The sequence below is a fragment of the Daphnia magna genome, unplaced genomic scaffold (genome assembly GCF_020631705.1).
Source record: "Daphnia magna isolate NIES unplaced genomic scaffold, ASM2063170v1.1 Dm_contigs235, whole genome shotgun sequence".
NCBI classification, from domain to species: domain Eukaryota; kingdom Metazoa; phylum Arthropoda; class Branchiopoda; order Diplostraca; family Daphniidae; genus Daphnia; species Daphnia magna.
Window position 1 is genome coordinate 78,641 of NW_025533194.1, and position 21,566 is coordinate 100,206.

The 21,566-nt window shown below is 41.8% G+C and overlaps 4 protein-coding genes across 4 annotated transcripts; all 4 read left to right on the forward strand.

Moving 5' to 3' along the window:
• The first annotated feature begins 495 nt into the window (after positions 1-495).
• On the forward strand, positions 496-2,863 carry LOC123467802. The gene is made up of 2 exons (XM_045167587.1): positions 496-1,635; positions 1,709-2,863. Exons 1-2 carry the CDS (start codon positions 496-498, stop codon positions 2,861-2,863), a joined length of 2,295 nt encoding a protein of 764 aa, XP_045023522.1.
• A 681-nt stretch (positions 2,864-3,544) lies between these two features.
• Positions 3,545-4,642, forward strand: LOC123467803. The gene has a single exon (XM_045167588.1). The coding sequence runs from the start codon at positions 3,545-3,547 to the stop codon at positions 4,640-4,642; it is 1,098 nt and encodes a 365-aa protein (XP_045023523.1).
• A 975-nt stretch (positions 4,643-5,617) lies between these two features.
• Positions 5,618-9,304, forward strand: LOC116935122. Its single transcript, XM_032942494.2, has one exon. It carries the CDS (start codon positions 5,618-5,620, stop codon positions 9,302-9,304), a length of 3,687 nt encoding a protein of 1,228 aa, XP_032798385.2.
• Positions 9,305-9,400: 96 nt separating this feature from the next.
• LOC123467804 lies at positions 9,401-10,861 on the forward strand. The gene has a single exon (XM_045167589.1). It carries the CDS (start codon positions 9,401-9,403, stop codon positions 10,859-10,861), a length of 1,461 nt encoding a protein of 486 aa, XP_045023524.1.
• The last annotated feature ends 10,705 nt before the right edge of the window (positions 10,862-21,566 follow it).

Sequence of the window (21,566 nt, forward strand, 5' to 3'; positions counted from 1 at the left end):
GGCCTGGAATCACTTGGTAAGCCTCCAGATACCTACGGGGACTTATTGGTATGCATTCTGCTTGATAAACTTCCAAGTGATCTGAGAAAAAACATTGCCCGTCAACATGATCAGGATCAATGGACGCTGGACGAACTACGGAAATCGTTACGTGGAGAGATCCGTGTTCTTGAAGCTGGACAAATCACTTCTTCATCACCGCATCAGTCTAGACCTTCGTATCAACAATCTACGTCACTTTGAAACAATGCATCACATTCGAAAGTAAACTGCAACTATTGTAATGGCGAACACTTCCATTTTCAATGTACTAAATATACAACAGCGGATGATCGAATGCAAACTGTATTGAAGAAGAGGATGTGTCTCAATTGCCTGAACACCAACCATCAAGTCAACGATTGTCGATCAAAGAAATTTTGTCGTGTGTGCAAAGCAAAACATCACTCAAGTCTTCATGGAGCAAAATCCTTACTGGTTATCTCAAATCTCACCATGTCGTCAAGCGCCAAGCAAACTCAAGAACCAACATCAGTTCTATCAGCCAGTACGTTGGTGGTACCCACTGAGTACAGCGTTTTAAAAACAGCCATCACGTCAGTGTTAACACCCAAAGGAAATAGCAAAACAAACACCATAGTCGACGAAGGATCTCAAAGGTCACTGATGACACGAAAATTAGCGAGAAAAGTAAAAATCAAGAGCTCCAGTCAGGAATTTCTGTTGCTGTCTGGCTCTACTGGACTTTCAAATAAACCAAGTGTCTATGAAGTAGTTGAATTTACATTGATGGACAAAAAAGACAAGCCCATCTATATCAAAGCTATCGTCGTTGACCAAGTGGCAAAACCCTTAGAAGACAAACACCGTGAACGAATCAACTCTCTTCCACATCTAAAAAAACTGGATCTCGCTCATCCAACTATCAAGAATGACATTTTCAACATCGAATTACTGATTGGTGCAGATTTTTATTGGTCCATTGTCGAAGACGAGAAACCCATTCGGGGTGACGGACCAGTGGCTGTACGGTCAAGAATCGGATATCTTGTTTCCGGACCATTACCAGGAACGGCCCACGAAAGTCCGAACCCAGTGATTCCTCTTCACGTAACTGCCATAGAAGAACTCGACGTCTCCTGTTTGTGGAGTCTAGAATCTCTTGGAATTCATCCGCAAAAGGAAAATAGTGAAGAAGCGGCGGAGTACGCAAGAGAAAACATCAAGTATCAAGACGGAAAATACGTCGCAAAATTTCCCTGGAAAAAGGAACATCCAGATCTCCCTCCAAACTTCAAGATGGTCCAGAACATGACACGGGCAATTGTTAGGCGTCTAACAAAAGACCCAGCTCTATTTCAGTTTTTTGGCAAACTTATTGAAGACCAGTTAGAAAACCAATTCATTGAAAAGGTTCCAGAGTCCGAAACGACTAAGCCATGCCACTACATTCCTTATCACTATGTCAAGAAAAATTCCGTTACTACGCCGATTAGAATTGTATACAATTGTTCGTGTCGAGCTCAAAACGGAGTTAGTTTTAATGACTGTGTTCAAACGGGAGCTATTCTACAAAATGATCAAGTCGGTATCATGCTTCGTTTTCGCTCACATCAAATCGGATTAGTGGCCGATGTAGAAAAGGCGTTTCACCACATAGGCTTTGGATGAAAATGACAGAGATTTTCTACGGTGGTTTTGGCTTAAGGACCCCAGTGACCCAGAGTCTGAACTCATCGCCTACCGTTTCAAAGTAATACCTTTCGGAGCCAAGTCGTCACCGTTTATTCTCAACTCCACCGTGATTCATCATCTTAAACAAGAGTCATCAGCAGTCGCCAGAGATATGCAAAACAACATTTTCGTTGACAATATAGTATCCGGCTGCAAGACACAAGAAGAGGCGATAGAATACTATAGCTCTGCAAACACGATCATGAAACGAGCTGGTCTGCCATTACAAGCATGGGGATTTAGCGATCCAGTCGTAGAAGAAAAAATCAAGAAAGATGGGCGTCTGGATCAAAGCTCTATTTCAAAAACTCTAGGCTTCATTTGGGATCGTTCTAACGACAGGTTAAGCATCCAACCAGTTAATATGTTGTCATTTTGCTCAGTCTCGGCCACACACAAAGATATTCTTCGCGGAACACATTCTCTTTATGACCCACTCGGGTTCTACAGCCCCTTAAGTGTTAAAGGCAAGATTCTACTTCAAGATTTAAATCGCGAAAAGGTTCCACTTGAGCAAAAACTTTCGGATCAACAACTCGATCGATGGCGAATAATTGCAGCTGATATCTCAAGTGCTGTGGATCAACGCATTTTGTCCGTCTCTCGACCATTCTTTCCCTTTCATCTTGACCGTTGTGAGCTGCACATATTTAGTGACGCTAGTAGGCGTGCGTATGGAGCTGTGGCCTATCTAGTGCAAAATAACCAAGTTGCGTTCGTCATGGTGAAGTCTAAAATCAACCCGAAGAAAGAAGAGAGTATAGAAGGTGAGAGAGAACTATCCATTCCAGAAGCGGAACTCATGGCAGCGTACATTGGAACCTTAGTCGCTGAAACTATCGTCGCCGCCCTGGAGCCCCTCGGCATTCGTATTCAAGTTTTCTTTTGGAGTGACAGTCAGATCGTTCTTTTTTGGATATCAAAGCCGGAAAACCATCCACGTTCTTTCATTACAAACCGGGTCAAGAAAATACAAGAGTCAACACGATTGAAAGCAGCCACCTGGAAGTACGTGACTACTGATCAGAATCCAGCTGACATACTCTCCCGTGGTGCTTCATTAAAAGAGTTCAAAGCCTCAGACATTTGGAAAAATGGACCAATTTGGTTAACGGATCGAAAAACTTGACCAGTATGGTCGGTTACCAACTTTAAGTCTTGTCAAACTCTACACATGGCGCAAGCTAAGCCTGTAACACGACAAAATGACATTCTATCAGTGATTGACCCGTCCAAGTATAAATGGTCTATCCTCTTGCGAGTGACGGCGTTAATTCAACGTTTGTATAAAAACCTCAAACTAAAAGATCGGTTGAGACTGTCATGGAATCGCGAACCTCTTACTTCACTAGAACTAGCAGACGCGGAAAAGATATGGTTTCGCGTATTTCAACGTATGCACCTACCTGAAGAGTTACGCTACTTACAATCGAAGAAAAGATGTTGGCGCCCAGCTCTTGTGTCTCAATTGGACCTCTTTCTCGATCCACAAGGAGTGATACGATGCGGAGGACGTTACGCCAACGCCAACATGACTGAAGCAGCCAAACATCCACTACTTATCCCCAAAAACTCCCAACTAGCCAAGTTGATCATCACATCAGTCCACGAAAGGATCTTTCATCTTAGAATCGACCAAACTATTACTCACCTACAACAACGCTATTGGATCCCAGCCTACCGACAACAAGTAGCAGCAGTCGTTCACAATTGTGTGAAATGTCGACGTGTATCCGGACCAGCCTATAGTTTACCTGATCCCGCTCCATTACCTACCGCTTGAGTTCAAGATTCATATCCTTTCTCAACCATGGGACTGGATTACACAGGAGTTATCAACATCCGAATCAAAGGAACAAAGGAGGTAGCTCAAGCATACATCCTTTTGATGACATGTGGTTTTTCGAGAGCTCTACATCTTGAAGTAGTACAAGACATGTCGACCGAATCATTTCTAAAAGCCTTTCGTCGCTATACTGGCCACCATCGACTTCCGCGCCTTATCATTTCAGATAACGCGTCAACTTTCATCACTGCAAGTGGCTATCTAACCAAACTCTTTAACGACCATCAAGTAACAAGATTTCTGAACGACCGCAACATTCAGTGGAAATTTATTCCAAAGAGAGTCCCGTGGTACGGAGGCTTTTGGGAAAGGTTGGTTGCAATGGCAAAAAATGTACTAACTAAAATGGTGGGCCTAAACAAGCTAACACTAGAAGAACTTCAGACGGTAGTTTGCGAAATTGAAGCGGTGCTCAACGATCGAAAGCTGACAAACATTCCGTCGGAAATCGATGGATTGACTCCCCTTACACCCTCGCATCTTCTTTATGGTGAACGGCTCACTATCTTTCCACAAGACATCGCTATGGAGGAAGAATTGGATGACCCCAGTTACGGAGAACGGGCTTCCTTCTTGTCCAAATCCTACTTCAGGATTCAGAACGTAAAAAAATCCTTCGTCCGGATGTGGAACAACGTCTATCTACCGTCACTCCGCGAACATCATCAAAGAACCCGCGGACCGATTAAAGAAATCATCAAAGTTGGAGATATTGTTCAAATCCACAACGAGTGCAAAAGATACAGCTGGAAATTAGCAGTCGTTGAAAATGTCATCAGGGGTGCAGATGGAAAAGTACGCGCAGCAGATGTCAGGACAGCCAACGGCAAAACCAACAGGCCAATCAACAAGCTGTACCCCCTAGAACTATCGGAAGAAGAAGAACCTGTTGTCCCATCAAGCTTAGCTAAGGAGTCCATAATCTCATCTAACTCAACAACAGACGACGAAAGACCAGCACCGGCAGTATGGAGACCAGCTCGGCGAGCAGCAGCAAAAAGGGCAGATTGTCTTATTTTTTCCATTGCCCAGCTAGAATCCATCAACGAGTTTGAAGAATGATCACTGCCAAATTACCGCAAAACAACAAAATATTTATGTTCTTTAAATTTTGTGTTCTTTCCCCCTTTTTTTCCCTCCGGCGAGAATCTTCGTTGCCGGGTGTATGTCTGGAATCTTCCAGACTTTGCCTTTCTTGTCCAAACTTGTCCAACTCTCTAAAGACTTGGGCAATATGTTTTCTACCGAGCAATCACTTCTCTTCACTAATCTCGACTTCCGTCTCGAATTGTTCCCCCCTCGTTTTTCAGTTTGTGAACCCTACCTCCCCTTTTTGTTTTTTCGACTGAACCAAGTCAACACTGATGCTGAATCAGTGCCACGTTTTTTCGCGTCCAAGAAGGACGTCAATACAAAGTTCTCAACTGCAATTCTAAATCCAGTGTCGCGCAATCATTCGCGACAAGTGTATTCACATTGAATACAAGTATATTCCATGCAGTTTACGTATAGAAGTAAAAACTCATGGTATAACAGTGTATTCACATTGAATACAAGTATATTCCATGCAGTTTACATATAGAAGTAAATGTCAAAAATCATTATTCTTGCCTTTTTTTCAAATGCTTCTTTCCCACGCTGTACCCCCCTTTTTTTCTGTTGCAACATCTCAAGTTTTTTCCTTTACAAGTTTACATCTTCTTTCCATTTCTCACCCCCCTTTTACACATTTCATCGCCATGATGACTTTACCCTTTTTGCTCACCCTTCCTCTCAGACTCCTTTGTCTTAAGTTCATCTTCGATTTCAGTGCGTCAGTCTAATTTCTGAATTCAGAGACAACACATTGCTCGTTTGTTTCGCAGTCTTTTGCTCACTCTACTTTCTTCTCATTGTTCAATAAAGAACCCCCCTTTGCTTTCATTTACGACTAGGTTTATTTAAAGTACACAACGTAGGGGCCTAGTTTTCCTTTAATCGTCAAGTGAATTAATTTCTCACATTGGTGCCGTAACCAGGATCTGGTTTTAGTTCTTAATGTCTCTCCAAGCTCTCACTCAAAAGCGAGGAGGCAATCGTGGTGCCGTCAAAAAGCTTCTAGCAAAGCTTCAAGGCATAGTAGACGATGCTACTCTTGATCGAGACCTTAAGATCTACGAACTGGACAAAAAGTTACAAGACCTACATTCCAAACTCAAGCTTATCGAAGCGTTGGACCAACAGATTCAAGACGAAACTGATGTCAATGATTTAGCCGCAGAAATTGACAACGCTGACAACTTTAACAGTAATGCGTCCGACGGTCGTGATCGTGCTGAATTTGAGCTTCTCAAACTACGCAAGGAGGTATTGGACGAAGATGCGGCTGCCACTGCCGGCACTGCAGCAACCATTGCTGCTGCAACTGCTGCTGCGTTTGCTCCAGCAATTCTCAATCCTCCTTCAACTCCAAACCTTTCAACTCCTGCATTCCAAGCGAGTTCCTCTAACCTTCCTAAGTTCGATTTGCCAGAATTTGACGGCAGTGTTCTTCATTGGCGTGCCTTCTGGGATGTTTTTGAATTTGAGGTTCATAACAAAGCTAGCTATACTGGAGCCACAAAATTCAACTTCTTAAACTCTCGACTAAAAGGTCCAGCCAAAGCCGCGCTGTTAGGCCTTACTCCAAACAACGCAAATTATCCAAAAGCTGTTGATATCTTAAAAGATCGCTTCGGTCAGGATAAGAAGATCATAGCTGCCCACATGCGCGCGCTTTACAACATGACGAGACCTGGAACTGATCGTGCAAGTTTACGCATCTTTGCTGACCAGTTGGAATCGCACATCAGAGGTTTGGATGCTCTCGGTAAAACAACCGATTCGTTTGGTGATCTCCTTGTCTGCATCCTCTTGGATAAGTTCTCGCAGGACCTGCGTCGTAATTTGGCTCGACAGCATGGGACTACAGAGTGGACTCTGGAAGATTTACAGGTTGCGATAAAACGAGAGCTTGAGATTTTGGACGATAGTCCATCCGAACAGCATTCCAACAAGAATTCGACAGTTTTCAAAAAAACAAACGTGCTTTTCGCCGGAGCGTCTCAACCTATGAAGAAGAAGCAACGCTGCGCCTACTGCACAGGTGAACACTATGCAACTCAATGTACTAGTGTCGGGAAAGCAGCAGAGCGACTTAAAGTAGCGAAGGTGAAAAAGCTGTGCTTGAACTGCTTAGACGGATCCCACACCAGTTTGAAGGATTGTCCATCCAAGTATCGTTGCAAATACTGCTCCAAGGCTCATCATTCTAGTTTGCACCCAGACAACTCCGAGAATGCTTCCGAGATCCCATCCGTGGCCTCCATGTCAGTTTCTATCTCCCCGTCCACAACCTTGGCAGCCGCCCTTCATGATTCGGACACGTCGGGATCGTTTTTACAGCCGTACGTCTTTCTCAAAACGGCGGTGGTTGAGGCACTCTTCAAGGGCTTTAAGGAACGTGCTAACATACTCATCGATGAGGGATCGCAACGCTCCTTCATTACATCACGTCTGGCTAAACTGTTGCGCTTAAAGCCATTGTGGCGTGAAAGTTTGCTGTTGTCCGGTTTTGCCAAGAACCCAACAGGCGTTCAGTACTATGACGTCACTCAGTTTTTCATCGTTGGTCTCAACGGCTCCCTAATCAAGATCAAAGCTATCATTATTGAACATCTTGTGAGCCCTCTGGACGATCCGCATCGCAAACTGGCAGCTTCTCTTCCTCATCTCCGTGGACTTCAATTGGCCCATCCACCTTCCGAAGCAACATCTTTCAACATTGACATCCTCATTGGCGCCAATTTCTATTGGACACTTGTTAGCGACAAGGTTATTCGAGGTGCAGGCCCCACAGCCACCGAGTCCAGAATCGGATATCTTCTCTCCGGACCATTGTCTGCGTCCTCAGTGAACAACGAAGCTTCCGATTCTGTGTTAGCGCTTCATGTTTCGGCCATGGAAAATTTCGATCTGTCTAAGTTTTGGTCGGTAGAGGGGCTTGGAATTCAACCAGAGTTGGAGAGGGACACAACGACTAACATCTACCAAAGTCAGTGCATTGATTTCCGGGGTAGCCAATATGCTGCAAAGCTTCCTTGGAAATCTGATCATCCCGACCTCTCTCCAAACCTTCAAGTATGCCAACGTCGAACCCGAGGAACCATCAAACGAGCAGCTAAGAATCCAAAGCTGCTGGCCGTCTACCAAGAGATCATCAGTGACCAGTTAGACCGAGGTTTCATCGAGAGGGTCCCGCCGGGAGAAATTAACAGTCCGAGATGTCACTATATCCCTCACTTCGCAGTCGAAAAGGAATCAGCTACCACGCCACTTAGAATAGTATATGACTGTTCCTGTAAAACAGCGACTGGCGTCAGTCTCAATGATTGCCTCGAGACCGGCCCACCCCTTCAAAACGACATGTTGGAAATTTTATTACGCTTTCGTGTTCATCGAATCGGCCTATCTGCAGATATCGAGAAGGCTTTTCATAAAATTCTCCTGCATGAGTCGGACCGCGACTTCATCCGTTTCCTGTGGACCAGTAACATCAACAATCCCGATGCAGAGCTAGATGTCTACCGCTTCAAAGTGATTCCGTTCGGAGCCAACTGTTCCCCCTTTATTCTGCTTTCCGTCATCAAACATCACTTACAGCTCTTTCCATCCCCTACATCAATCGACATGGATCTCAACATCTATGTCGACAACCTCATTTCAGGATGCGACTCAACGGAGGAAGCACTTGATTACTATGCCGTGTCTAATTCCATTCTCAACAGAGCTGGTCTCAATCTTCAATCCTGGAGCTCCAACGAACAAACCGTCAACGCTCGTGCTGCCGAGGATGGTGTAGCCGATCCTTCCACTAGCTCAAAAATACTTGGTCTAACCTGGGATCGTCCTACCGACTCACTATCTCTTCCCGCGTTTCAACTGTCTAGCTTCAGTCACGCTACAACAACAAAGCGCGATATTCTCCGAGGCATCTCTACAGTTTTCGATCCCATGGGTTTCTTCTCTCCGCTCACAATCTCAGTAAAAATCCTAAACCAAGAACTCTGGAGAGAGAAGTTCGACTGGGATGACCCACTTCCTCAAAAGTTTCGTGAGCGTTTTAGTAAAATCGCTGCTGATATCGACGCTTATCATCCAGTCGTTCCCCGCTGCTATCTTGGATGTCGTAACGACCTGCATGATTTACATCTCTTCGTTGACGCAAGTCAGCACGCTTATGGAGCTGTTGCTTATTTTTGCAACATAGATCGTGCCGCATTCGTCCTCTCCAAATCACGAGTCGCCCCACTTTTGATCGGTAAGAAGCCTCCTACTCTACCTCAACTGGAGCTTATGGCAGCATTGATCGGGTCAACCCTTGCAAACACGATCGTGAAAGCTTTTAAACCTCTTGGCCTTTCTCTCACCGTCACGATTTGGTCAGATAGCCAGATTGTTCTTTATTGGCTAGCACAGACAAATCGCAACAGGTGCCAATTCGTTGCAAACCGTGTTGATACCATTCAAAAGTTATCTAAGAATCTTCAAGCTACATGGCATTACTGCCCGACCAAGTCCAATCCGGCTGATCTACTCACAAGAAGTATTTCGCTTCGTCAGTTCCAACAATCATCCAGTTTGTGGACCCATGGTCCTTCTTGGCTCTCTTCACCCAAAGACTGGCCTTCGTGGGAAACTGCATAGCTAAACACAACCGTTCTCCATTTGGCAGAGTCTAATCTGTCCCCACTCGTCAGTCTTCCAGTTATCTCGTCTACTACAATTGACCTATTCGAGGTCATGGATGTTTCACGCTACAGTTGGATTTCTCTTGTTCGTGTGACATCTCAAATTTTTCGCTTCAAGAGTTACGTTCTACCCAATCGTCATCCTCATCAAGTTTCTGGATTTCTCACAACTTCCGAGCTTAAAAGTGCAGAGCTAATGTGGATCAGAGCCTTTCAACAACGCTTTCTACAGGACGAGTACAAATATCTCCGTTCCCGTTCAGGTGCTCGACCAGCTCTTGTGTCGCAACATGATCTTTTTATCAACGATGACGATATCATCTGCTGCAAGGGCCGTCTCCAACACGCAAATATCAGGTCAAGTGCAAAGCACCCATTTTTGCTTCCAAAACTCTGCGATTTGACTACCATGATAGTTCTTTATCATCACCAACGGATGCTCCATTGCGGCATTGACGCCACCTGTTCTAGTCTCCGTCAGCGGTATTGGATCCCATCCATCAAGCAGCGTGTACGATCCATCCTACGCAGCTGTGTAACTTGTCGTCGAGTGAGCGGAAAACCCTACAGAGCTCCAGATCACGCCCCGCTACCAGCCTTCCGCGTTAGCGATGCACCTCCTTTCACAGTAGTTGGAGTCGATTTCACCGGCGCCTACCCAATTCGAGAAATTTCTCCCGAGGACGATCCCAAAGCCTACATATGCTTATTCACGTGTGCCAGCACACGTGCAATTCATCTGGAGTTGGTTGAGGATCTTTCAGCTCGAAGCTTCCTATTCGCTTTTAAACGATTCGTGTCTCATCATTCTTTGCCTTCGATGATCATCTCTGACAATGCGACGAACTTCGAGTGTAGTGCTGATTTCATCACGCAGATTTTCAAGAGCCCGGAAGTAGCCAGCAATCTCACCAATCAACAAGTAGAATGGCGATTCATCCCGAAACGAGCACCTTGGTACGGAGGTTTCTGGGAGCGCCTGATTGGAGTTACGAAAATAGCCTTGGCAAAGATGCTCGGTCGCACAAAACCAACCTTCGACGAGCTTCGAACCTTAGTCGCGGAAGCAGAATTCGTCTTAAACGATCGTCCAATTGAGAAGTTGTCCGATGACTCCCAGACTGAAGAGGCGCTTACACCATCGCATTTGATGTATGGAAGACGCTTCAGTAGCCTACCATTCGATCATACTGCTGCTGAGGAAATTCTCAACGACCCAACGTTTGATGAAAAGCCATCGATCCTAACTAAAGCTGCAGCCCGTTTAGAGAAGCTACTCTGTGCCTTTCGAAAACACTTCACTACAAACTACCTTACTGCCCTACGTGAATATCATCAAGCTACACGCGGTAATCACAAAGAAATCGTCAAAATTGGTGACGTTGTTCTTGTGCACAATGAGTCTCCTCGTCATAAATGGAAGTTGGCGGTAATTGAAAGTCTCATCAAAAGTAATGATGGTCACGTCAGGGCAGCTGATATCCGGACAGCGTCCGGAAAAACCAACCGCTGAATCTCCAAGCTGTATCCTTTGGAGGTTTCGGAATTAACCGACGCTTCTGATATCCAGCCACACACCGATCCTTCGCCGACACAGTTCCAGCCTGTCAAAACATCCCGCCCAGTTCGTCAAGCAGCCATAAAGGCGAATCAACTTATCGAGCAGATGACGATGGACGTCGAACCAGATGAAGATTGATTCCCGTCGGGCAGGGAGAATGTCAAAAATCATTATTCTTGCCTTTTTTTCAAATGCTTCTTTCCCAAGCTGTACCCCCCTTTTTTCTGTTGCAACATCTCAAGTTTTTTCCTTTACAAGTTTACATCTTCTTTCCATTTCTCACCCCCCTTTTACACATTTCATCGCCATGATGACTTTACCCTTTTTGCTCACCCTTCCTCTCAGACTCCTTTGTCTTAAGTTCATCTTCGATTTCAGTGCGTCAGTCTAAGTTCTGAATTCAGAGACAACAAATTGCTCGTTTGTTTCGCAGTCTTTTGCTCACTCTACTTTCTTCTCATTGTTCAATAAAGAACCCCCCTTTGCTTTCATTTACGACTAGGTTTATTTAAAGTACACAACGTAGGGGCCTAGTTTTCCTTTAATCGTCAAGTGAATTAATTTCTCACAGTAAAAACTCATGGTATAACAGTGTATTCACATTGAATACAAGTATATTCCATGCAGTTTACGTATAGAAGTAAAAACTCATGGTATAACAGTGTATTCACATTGAATACAAGTATATTTGATGCTGTTTACATATAGAAGTAAAAACTAATGGTATAACAGTGTATTCACATTGAATACAAGTATATTCCATGCAGTTTACGTATAGAAGTAAAAACTCATGGTATAACAGTGTATTCACATTGAATACAAGTATATTTGATGCTGTTTACATATAGAAGTGAAAACTCATGGTATAACAGTGTATTGACATTGAATACAAGTATATTTGATGCTGTTTACATATAGAAGTAGAAACTCATGGTATAACAGTGTATTCACATTGAATACAAGTATATTTGATGCTGTTTACATATAGACGTAAAAACTCATGGTATAACAGTGTATTCACATTGAATACAAGTATATTTGATGCTGTTTACGTATAGAAGTAAAAACTCATGGTATAACAGTGTATTCACATTGAATACAAGTATATTTGATGCTGTTTACATATAGAAGTAAAAACTCATGGTATAACAGTGTATTCACATTGAATACAAGTATATTTGATGCTGTTTACATATAGAAGTAAAAACTCATGGTATTGTGACGGGGAAAAGGCTTGGGGACGTCGAGGTACGAAATAAGATCACTTGCAACGGTGTTAGAGGAGAACGGAGTGTATTTGGAAGGAACAATCTAAGGCACTTTGTAGAAAAGACTGAGCCCCGAACCTACTTAGGCTCGGGGTATTTAAAGGCAAGGGTCACCCTGTTACCGGGTGACGCCGGAAGAATCTTAGGGAAAGATGGTCATCTAGATAACACCTAAATGACCGCTACGAACGATCTAACCCGTTTCTAGGGTAAAGTAGAAAGTAAATACGGAAGAAGTAGTTAAGATGGTCAAGTAGATAACTCTACTTGACATAACAGTCCAGGACGGGAGAAGAGTTAACACATTAACACGTGTGTGTCCTTGGATTCCACGTGACAGATCCCCCCCACGAAGAGGCCATCGACCCGATAGGCCAATTCAACACGAAAGAATCAGTTGTCCTCCTCCGGCGTCGGCGGTCCAGTGGGCCGCACGGGATGATAATCGGCGATTTCGTAAACTCCGCTGCTTCGGCGAAGATGGTTCATCACCAGGCGAGACAGGAGGAGCGTGAAGACAGTCAGCCCACCTAAACCGAGGGTTAAGAGAGTAAACGCTACCACCCATTCATAAAGGTAAGCGCATTGATGGATGGCCGTTGGACTGGAAGAGTCCAGCAAACGCACAATTTGGTCATGCGTCATTGATGCTTTCACTTCTACAGCTGCCTGTTGTAACAATAATTCACTCATGCGAGTTAAATGAGAGATGTTGGTAGCCGGGAATGGGATTACGGTTGCGGCTTTATTATACGTGATATTGGGACGAAAGTCTGGTAAGTTCGGAATTTGGAGTGTGATAGCTGTGGACACCGTGGAACCTTCCAAACTGGCTGGAAAAATCCAGTGATCGGTTCTGGCCGTGCAACCCGGGGAAACCTCGAAGTATCCAATAGGAGGTAACTGTAATCTTTGTGGGGGAGGTCGTTTGTTATCCGGTGGACAGGAGAACACCACACTATGAGGGTTTACGGCCGAAAAGGCCCATTGGTTTTGGCCTAAATATGCCACTTCCGGACCATTCCACTGTACGAATTGAGATTGACAGTAAGAACCAATTTGTGACACGTCATTCGTAAATAAGGCAACAGCACATGATGTACGGGCCCCCCGTTTGGAGAATCCAGTATGGAAAGCGCAAAGTTGTTTGTCAAGTTGACGGCAATTTTAAATTTCTATACTGGATAGTTCGATGAACGTATCAAGATCTGGCGCAACAGCCAAAAAATCCGAGATGTTGGTAAAACGCACCCCGTGTGAACCGTTTTTTGTTGGTTTAGGAAGAGAAATGATCTGAAACAGATTGAAGTGTTGAGCATGGTCATAGATAGGAGTTTCAATGAACAGGCGAAAATGATTATTAACGACTGCAACTGACACTCTTGCTTCGCGATAGACAACCCATAAATCTTCGGATGGAATCGCCCAGCCCAATGGGAGGTTAATATTGATGTCAGCTATTACCGTTTGAAGCATCGTTGGTGAAAACATTTGTGGCGAGAGTCGTCCATTGGCCAAGGCAGATAACCCGATTTCCCATGATTCAATTTGTTGCTGTAGCCACCCTAAAATGTGTTCCATGGTTGCAAATGTCGCGTCTAATTCTGCGAAGTATTGCGTCTGTTGTACATGAATCAGTTCGTAAGACTTAATGTAGTCCATGATGTAATCTACTCTTTGTGTTAAAATCTCCGACTGATGTTGTAGCTCTGTCAGAAGAGTCAAGTTGGATTGTGTGATTTGTAGAGTCTCGTTGATAACTGACGCATGTTGATCCAGCAGGTGTATTACGGTTTTATCCGAATTCGTCAAAGCTTCGATGCGGGAATTGAGGTCTTGGAGATCGGCTTGAGTCGATACTCCGAATAGCCACTTCAACGTAGAGCCGCCCAGGTCCAGAATACCCCGTTTTGGCCGCCGTGCCCCCGATAATGTGAGAGCACATGTTGCGAGACGAGTTTTGGAATCATTCAATGTCCGACCCATTAATCGTACTTGGTTATCAATTTTATTGGCAGTCATAAAGCTGGTGGTGTCCCTCCATGCTGTTCGGACGTCGTCTTTTTCAAATTTGGTGCCATCCATGTGATGAGCGTGTGCTACTCGAGAGAGTTTCGCCAGATGGTCTTCTACTGCTGCAATTGCTGTTTCGGCGTCATGGAGCAGGACATTCCGTAACTACCGTCCAGGAAGATTCGCTGATAGAAATGCTAGGCTGTTCTTTAAAGATTACCGTATCCCGGATTATAATGCCGTCTTTCGACGGCAGTGCGTTACAAATCTTCAGCAACAGAAGATAGATGAGTCCAGCCATGAAAAGATTGGGTTTGCGCCGGATACGTGGGGGCAAGTCAGGATTAATGCTGGTTTCGAGACTGGTCTCTGACATGTTCTTCTCCAACGGTAGGGTATCATTTGAGAAAACTTGGTTCGCTCCATCGAACGAGTCAGGGTGATCACAAACTACCACGTCGTCCGTATAAGGTTGGAGAGTCCCTAGAGTAGAATGTTTGTTTATCCAGTCCGGAACGGCGGAAAGGTTGGCCACTGGGAGCGATCGTATTGCGTTAAACAGCACTGCATGACCCACTGACAGTGATTTAGTTGATAGCAACTTTTCCGACGGGGTAAACAGAGAAACCCCGGGAAACTGAGTGTCCCCAGTCGTAAGAACCGGTACAACCGAAAATGCCGGAATTATACACCTTTCCAGTGACCAAAGTTTAGTGTGTCGAACGGGCGGTTCCGGAAAATTCAACGCAAAAGATGGCAGGTCCCCCAAAATAACGTGTGCTTGTTCGCCAGTGTAATCCACATGAAGGTGTCCAAATTGTCTCAAAAAGTCGTTTCCTATTAAAAACTCAATCTCATTCATAGGCAAAACTACTGCTGTTCCCGAAACCATTTTATTGCGATATGTGATGGAAATCTGTGCCCCCCCTAATGGTACAGCACGAGTTCCATTTGCTAGGACAATGGCCGGTCCGTGCCATTCTTGAAGGAGGTAGCCAGTACGATGTAAAAGTGTTGGAGAGATAACGCTAATCGCTGCACCAGTGTCAACCACCGCATTGGTAGTCACTGGCCCACACGTTACAATTTCTTTAATTAAGTGGGACGTATCTGACCTCCAAGCTCCGTTGCCCTCCTGGTTATGGCAGGTGTTAGGTTGCGGAACCGTTGGTGGAACAAGATCACCATCGGTCTCTTGTTGAAGATAGTGACCCGGAAAAGGAAAATCGACGTGAAGAACTGGATAAGCTGAATAATTTTGCGAATCCCCAGACAGCATCGTTTGAATATTATTAACTGGCCGTTGTTGTACATTATTTCGTGGGCCTGAAAGTCCTTGCTGGTTATTGTTAACTGGTTGTTTTTGTCTGTTGATTTGTTGAAATCGGAAATCCTGTCCTCGATAATATGAGGAAGATGGGTTTTGGAAGCAACGTGAATCCGTGTGTCTCTCCTTTGAACAAAAACCGCAAATAAAACGTCCTTCCACGGTCCTTCTATTGCGACCCGACTGATTCCAAATAGGTGCTCCCGAAGCGTTGAGCCCTTGCGGTGAAACGGCTGTCTGAGGGTGATTGAGCTGTTCAATAGTTTGTTGAAGACCGGTTAACAATCCCGCTAATTCCTTGACCAGTTTCGTCGACGCCGCTGCTGACGAATTAGGGACGTCTGGAGTCACGGCTAACAGCGATTGTGATAGAACTTTTCGATTAACTAAACTGCTGGCCTCAGCGTGTAATTTGGCTACGTCCAGGAATTTCATCGTTGATGCTGGTTGTATGTGATAGATCTTTTGTAATAATGTTGGTTTCAATCCACGATACAAGTGTTGAAGCTGCTGCTCCTGCGACATAGTCGGATTGACTATGCGACACATGTTTATTATGTCGTAAAAATATGCCACTACGTCTTCCTCATTTCCTTGTTCCCTTTGTCTGAGTTTGCTCTCCTGTACTAGTGAAAAATTTGTTTGTCGGAAAGCCGCCGAAAATTGCGATTTTAGACCGGTAGCCGCCGGTAGGTTGGGTAATGCGGGATCGGTTGGGTCTGGACGTGCCGGTAGATCGTCCCAATGATTCGGATGAGTATGTACGAGGAACCATTTACGAGCTGGCCCCTCTAGATACATCACGAAATTTCTCGCTTGATCAGCATCTGACCACCGATTATATGTCGCAGCTAATTCAAACCGTTCTAGCCAATCCACTGCGTCTTCTTCCGGCGACGCTGAAAAAACGGGGGGTGCGATGAACTTTTGAACGCTTGCCGCCATGTTTGCCAAAGGGAATATACGTAAAGGGGGCAGTAGGGAAGCTCTAATAGTCGAGGAATCGTTGTCGGAATCCGCTGATGAACTCTCTGAAGAATCCTCGTCAGTGTCGTGCTGTGTTGCCAACGAAGCTTCTTCTGAGAAAATAGAACTCGAGGAAGACGGCGTCTGAGGTGTGGCCCGTGCAACTGTTTGCTCCGTATCTTTGTCTGCGTCTCCCAGTTGTGGACGTCGAGATGAAAAAAAAAGTTCAGGATGTAGTCGCCGGCTGGGGGACCGTCCACACGTTGGATAGCGTGAAGATCGTTTTTTTATTTCACTCATGTATAACACTTCACAAGAACATACCCATTGGGGATACCACTTCACCAAGTTCACGAAAAGTAGACCCGAGAAAAACACACGGAAAATACGTAGTTTCAAAAATTGATCGGAGAGATAAAGGAATAAAGTACATGAAACGAAAGATGATTTTAACGAGGTGAAATGAAACACGGGTTGAATAAGGAATATGAACGGGACTCAGCGAAAGATGAATTAAATGGGGTGAACGGGAATACGAGTTGGGTAAAACTAAAAATACGAACGGGGCTGAACGAAAGAAGATTTAAACGGGGTAAAACGAGATACGGGTTGAGTGAAAAATACGAACGGGGCTCAACGAAAGACGATTTAAACGGAGTTAAACGGAATACGGGTTGAGTAAAAAATATGAACGGGGCTCAACCAAAGACGATTTAAACGGGGTAAAACGGGGTACGGGTTGAGTAAAATAAAAAAAATACGAACGGGGCTCAACGAAAGAAGATTTAAACGGGGTAAAACGAGATACGGGTTGAGTAAAAAATACGAACGGGGCTCAACGAAAGACGATTTAAACGGGGTAAAACGGGGTACGGGTTGAGTAAAATAAAAAAAAATAAAAAATACGAACGGGGCTCAACGAAAAAAGATTTAAACGGGGTAAAACAATAACTTGCTATAAGGAGTAAACGGACTGGAAGGAAGAATTTCTACGAAACAAGAATCAGAACGAGAGAGCCGGATGAAGGAAGCGAAAGGGAATGTGAAATTCCCCCCCGGGGGAAAAAAAATCACAAGAAGACGAACGATAAAAAAGAAAACAGAACAAAAATAAATTCGACCTGCATCTCCACCAATTGTGGCGGGGAAAAGGCTTGGGGACGTCGAGGTACGAAATAAGATCACTTGCAACGGTGTTAGAGGAGAACGGAGTGTATTTGGAAGGAACAATCTAAGGCACTTTATAGAAAAGACTGAGCCCCGAACCTACTTAGGCTAGGGGTATTTAAAGGCAAGGGTCACCCTGTTACCGGGTGACGCCGGAAGAATCTTAGGGAAAGATGGTCATCTAGATAACACCTAAATGACCGCTACGAACGATCTAACCCGTTTCTAGGGTATAGTAGAAAGTAAATACGGAAGAAATAGTTAAGATGGTCAAGTAGATAACTCTACTTGACCTTACAGTCCAGAACGGGAGAAGAGTTTCACGTGGAATCCATTAACACGTGTGTGTCCTTGGATTCCACGTGACAGTATAACAGTGTATTCACATTGAATAGAAGTATATTTGATGCTGTTTACATATAGAAGTAAAAACTCATGGTATAACAGTGTATTCACATTGAATACAAGTATATTCCATGCAGTTTACATATAGAAGTAAAAACTCATGGTATAATAGTGTATTCACATTGAATACAAGTATATTCCATGCAGTTTACATATAGAAGTAAAAACTCATGGTATAACAGTGTATTTACATTGAATACAAGTTTATTCCATGCAGTTTACGTATAGAAGTAAAAACTCATGGTATAACAGTGTATATACCTTGAATACAAGTATATTTGATGCGCTTTACATATAAAAGTAAAAACTCATGGTATAACAGTGTATTCACATTGAATACAAGTATATTCCATGCAGTTTACATATAGAAGTAAAAACTCATGGTATAACAGTGTATTCACATTGAATACAAATATATTCCATGCAGTTTACGTATAGAAGTAAAAACTCATGGTATAACAGTGTATTCACATTGAATACAAGTATATTTGATGCTGTTTACATATAGAAGTAAAAACTCATGGTATAACAATGTATTTACATTGAATACAAGTATATTTGATGCTGTTTACATATAGAAGTAAAAACTCATGGTATAACAGTGTATTCACATTTAATACAAGTATATTTGATGCTGTTTACATATAGAAGTAAAAACTCATGGTATAACAGTGTATTCACATTGAATACAAGTATATTCCATGCAGTTTACATATAGAAAAAAAACTCATGGTATAACAGTGTATTCACATTGAATACAAGTATATTCCATGCAGTTTACATATAGAAGTAAAAACTCATGGTATAACAGTGTATTCACATTGAATACAAGTATATTCCATGCAGTTTACGTATAGAAGTAAAAACTCATGGTATAACAGTGTATTCACATTGAATACAAGTATATTTGATGCTGTTTACATATAGAAGTAAAAACTCGTGGTATAACAGTGTATTCACATTGAATACAAGTATATTTGATGCTGTTTACATATAGAAGTAAAAACTCATGGTATAACAGTGTATTCACATTGAATACAAGTATATTTGATGCAGTATACATATAGAAGTAAAAACTCATGGTATAACAGTGTATTCACATTGAATACAAGTATATTTGCTGCTGTTTACATATAGAAGTAAAAACTCATGGTATAACAGTGTATTCACATTGAATACAAGTATATTCCATGCAGTTTAAATATAGAAGTAAAAACTCATGGTATACCAGTGTATTCACATTGAATACAAGTATATTTGATGCTGTTTACATATAGAAGTAAAAACTCATGGTATAACAGTGTATTCACATTGAATACAAGTATATTCCATGCAGTTTACATATAGAAGTAAAAACTCATGGTATAACAGTGTATTCACATTGAATACAAGTATATTCCATGCAGTTTACGTATAGAAGTAAAAACTCATGGTATAACAGTGTATTCACATTGAATACAAGTATATTTGATGCTGTTTACATATAGAAGTAAAAACTCGTGGTATAACATTGTATTCAAATTGAATACAAGTATATTTGATGCTGTTTACATATAGAAGTAAAACCTCATGGTATAACAGTGTATTCACATTGAATACAAATATATTGGATGCTGTTTACATATAGAAGTTAAAACTCATGGTATAACAGTGTATTCACATTGAATACAAGTATATTTGATGCTGTTTACATATAGAAGTAAAAACTCATGGTATAACAGTGTATTCACATTGAATACAAGTATATTTGATGCAGTATACATATAGAAGTAAAAACTCATGGTATAACAGTGTATTCACATTGAATACAAGTATATTTGCTGCTGTTTACATATAGAAGTAAAAACTCATGGTATAACAGTGTATTCACATTGAATACAAGTATATTCCATGCAGTTTAAATATAGAAGTAAAAACTCATGGTATAACAGTGTATTCACATTGAATACAAGTATATTCCATGCAGTTTACATATAGAAGTAAAAACTCATGGTATAACAGTGTATTCACATTGAATACAAGTATATTTGATGCTGTTTACATATAGAAGTAAAAACTCATGGTAAAACAGTGTATTCACATTGAATACAAGTATATTTGATGCTGTTTACCTATAGAAGTAAAAACTCATGGTATAACAGTGTATTCACATTGAATACAAGTATATTTGATGCTGTTTACATATAGAAGTAAGAACTCATGGTATAACAGTGTATTCACAATGAATACAAGTATATTTGATGCAGTATACATATAGAAGTAAAAACTCATGGTATAACAGTGTATTCACATTGAATACAAGTATATTTGATGCTGTTTACATATAGAAGTAAAAACTCATGGTATAACAGTGTATTCACATTGAATACAAGTATATTTGATGCAGTATACATATAGAAGTAAAAACTCATGGTATAACAGTGTATTCACATTGAATACAAGTATATTTGCTGCTGTTTACATATGGAAGTAAAAACTCATGGTATAACAGTGTATTCACATTGAATACAAGTATATTCCATGCAGTTTAAATATAGAAGTAAAAACTCATGGTATACCAGTGTATTCACATTGAATACAAGTATATTTGATGCTGTTTACATATAGAAGTAAAAACTCATGGTATAACAGTGTATTCACATTGAATACAAGTATATTCCATGCAGTTTACATATAGAAGTAAAAACTCATGGTATAACAGTGTATTCACATTGAATACAAGTATATTCCATGCAGTTTACGATAGAAGTAAAAACTCATGGTATAACAGTGTATTCACATTGAATACAAGTATATTTGATGCTGTTTACATATAGAAGTAAAAACTCGTGGTATAACATTGTATTCAAATTGAATACAAGTATATTTGATGCTGTTTACATATAGAAGTAAAACCTCATGGTATAACAGTGTATTCACATTGAATACAAATATATTGGATGCTGTTTACATATAGAAGTTAAAACTCATGGTATAACAGTGTATTCACATTGAATACAAGTATATTTGATGCTGTTTACATATAGAAGTAAAAACTCATGGTATAACAGTGTATTCACATTGAATACAAGTATATTTGATGCAGTATACATATAGAAGTAAAAACTCATGGTATAACAGTGTATTCACATTGAATACAAGTATATTTGCTGCTGTTTACATATAGAAGTAAAAACTCATGGTATAACAGTGTATTCACATTGAATACAAGTATATTCCATGCAGTTTAAATATAGAAGTAAAAACTCATGGTATAACAGTGTATTCACATTGAATACAAGTATATTCCATGCAGTTTACATATAGAAGTAAAAACTCATGGTATAACAGTGTATTCACATTGAATACAAGTATATTTGATGCTGTTTACATATAGAAGTAAAAACTCATGGTAAAACAGTGTATTCACATTGAATACAAGTATATTTGATGCTGTTTACCTATAGAAGTAAAAACTCATGGTATAACAGTGTATTCACATTGAATACAAGTATATTTGATGCTGTTTACA

Coding starts and splice junctions, on each gene's coding strand:
- LOC123467802 (XM_045167587.1), top strand. CDS start 496: ATGTCGTCAAGCGCCAAGCAAACTCAAGAACCAACATCAGTTCTATCA. Junction 1,636..1,708: donor AAATCGGATTAGTGGCCGAT/GTAGAAAAGGCG, acceptor TTTTGGCTTAAG/GACCCCAGTGACCCAGAGTC.
- LOC123467803 (XM_045167588.1), top strand. CDS start 3,545: ATGGGACTGGATTACACAGGAGTTATCAACATCCGAATCAAAGGAACA.
- LOC116935122 (XM_032942494.2), top strand. CDS start 5,618: ATGTCTCTCCAAGCTCTCACTCAAAAGCGAGGAGGCAATCGTGGTGCC.
- LOC123467804 (XM_045167589.1), top strand. CDS start 9,401: ATGGATGTTTCACGCTACAGTTGGATTTCTCTTGTTCGTGTGACATCT.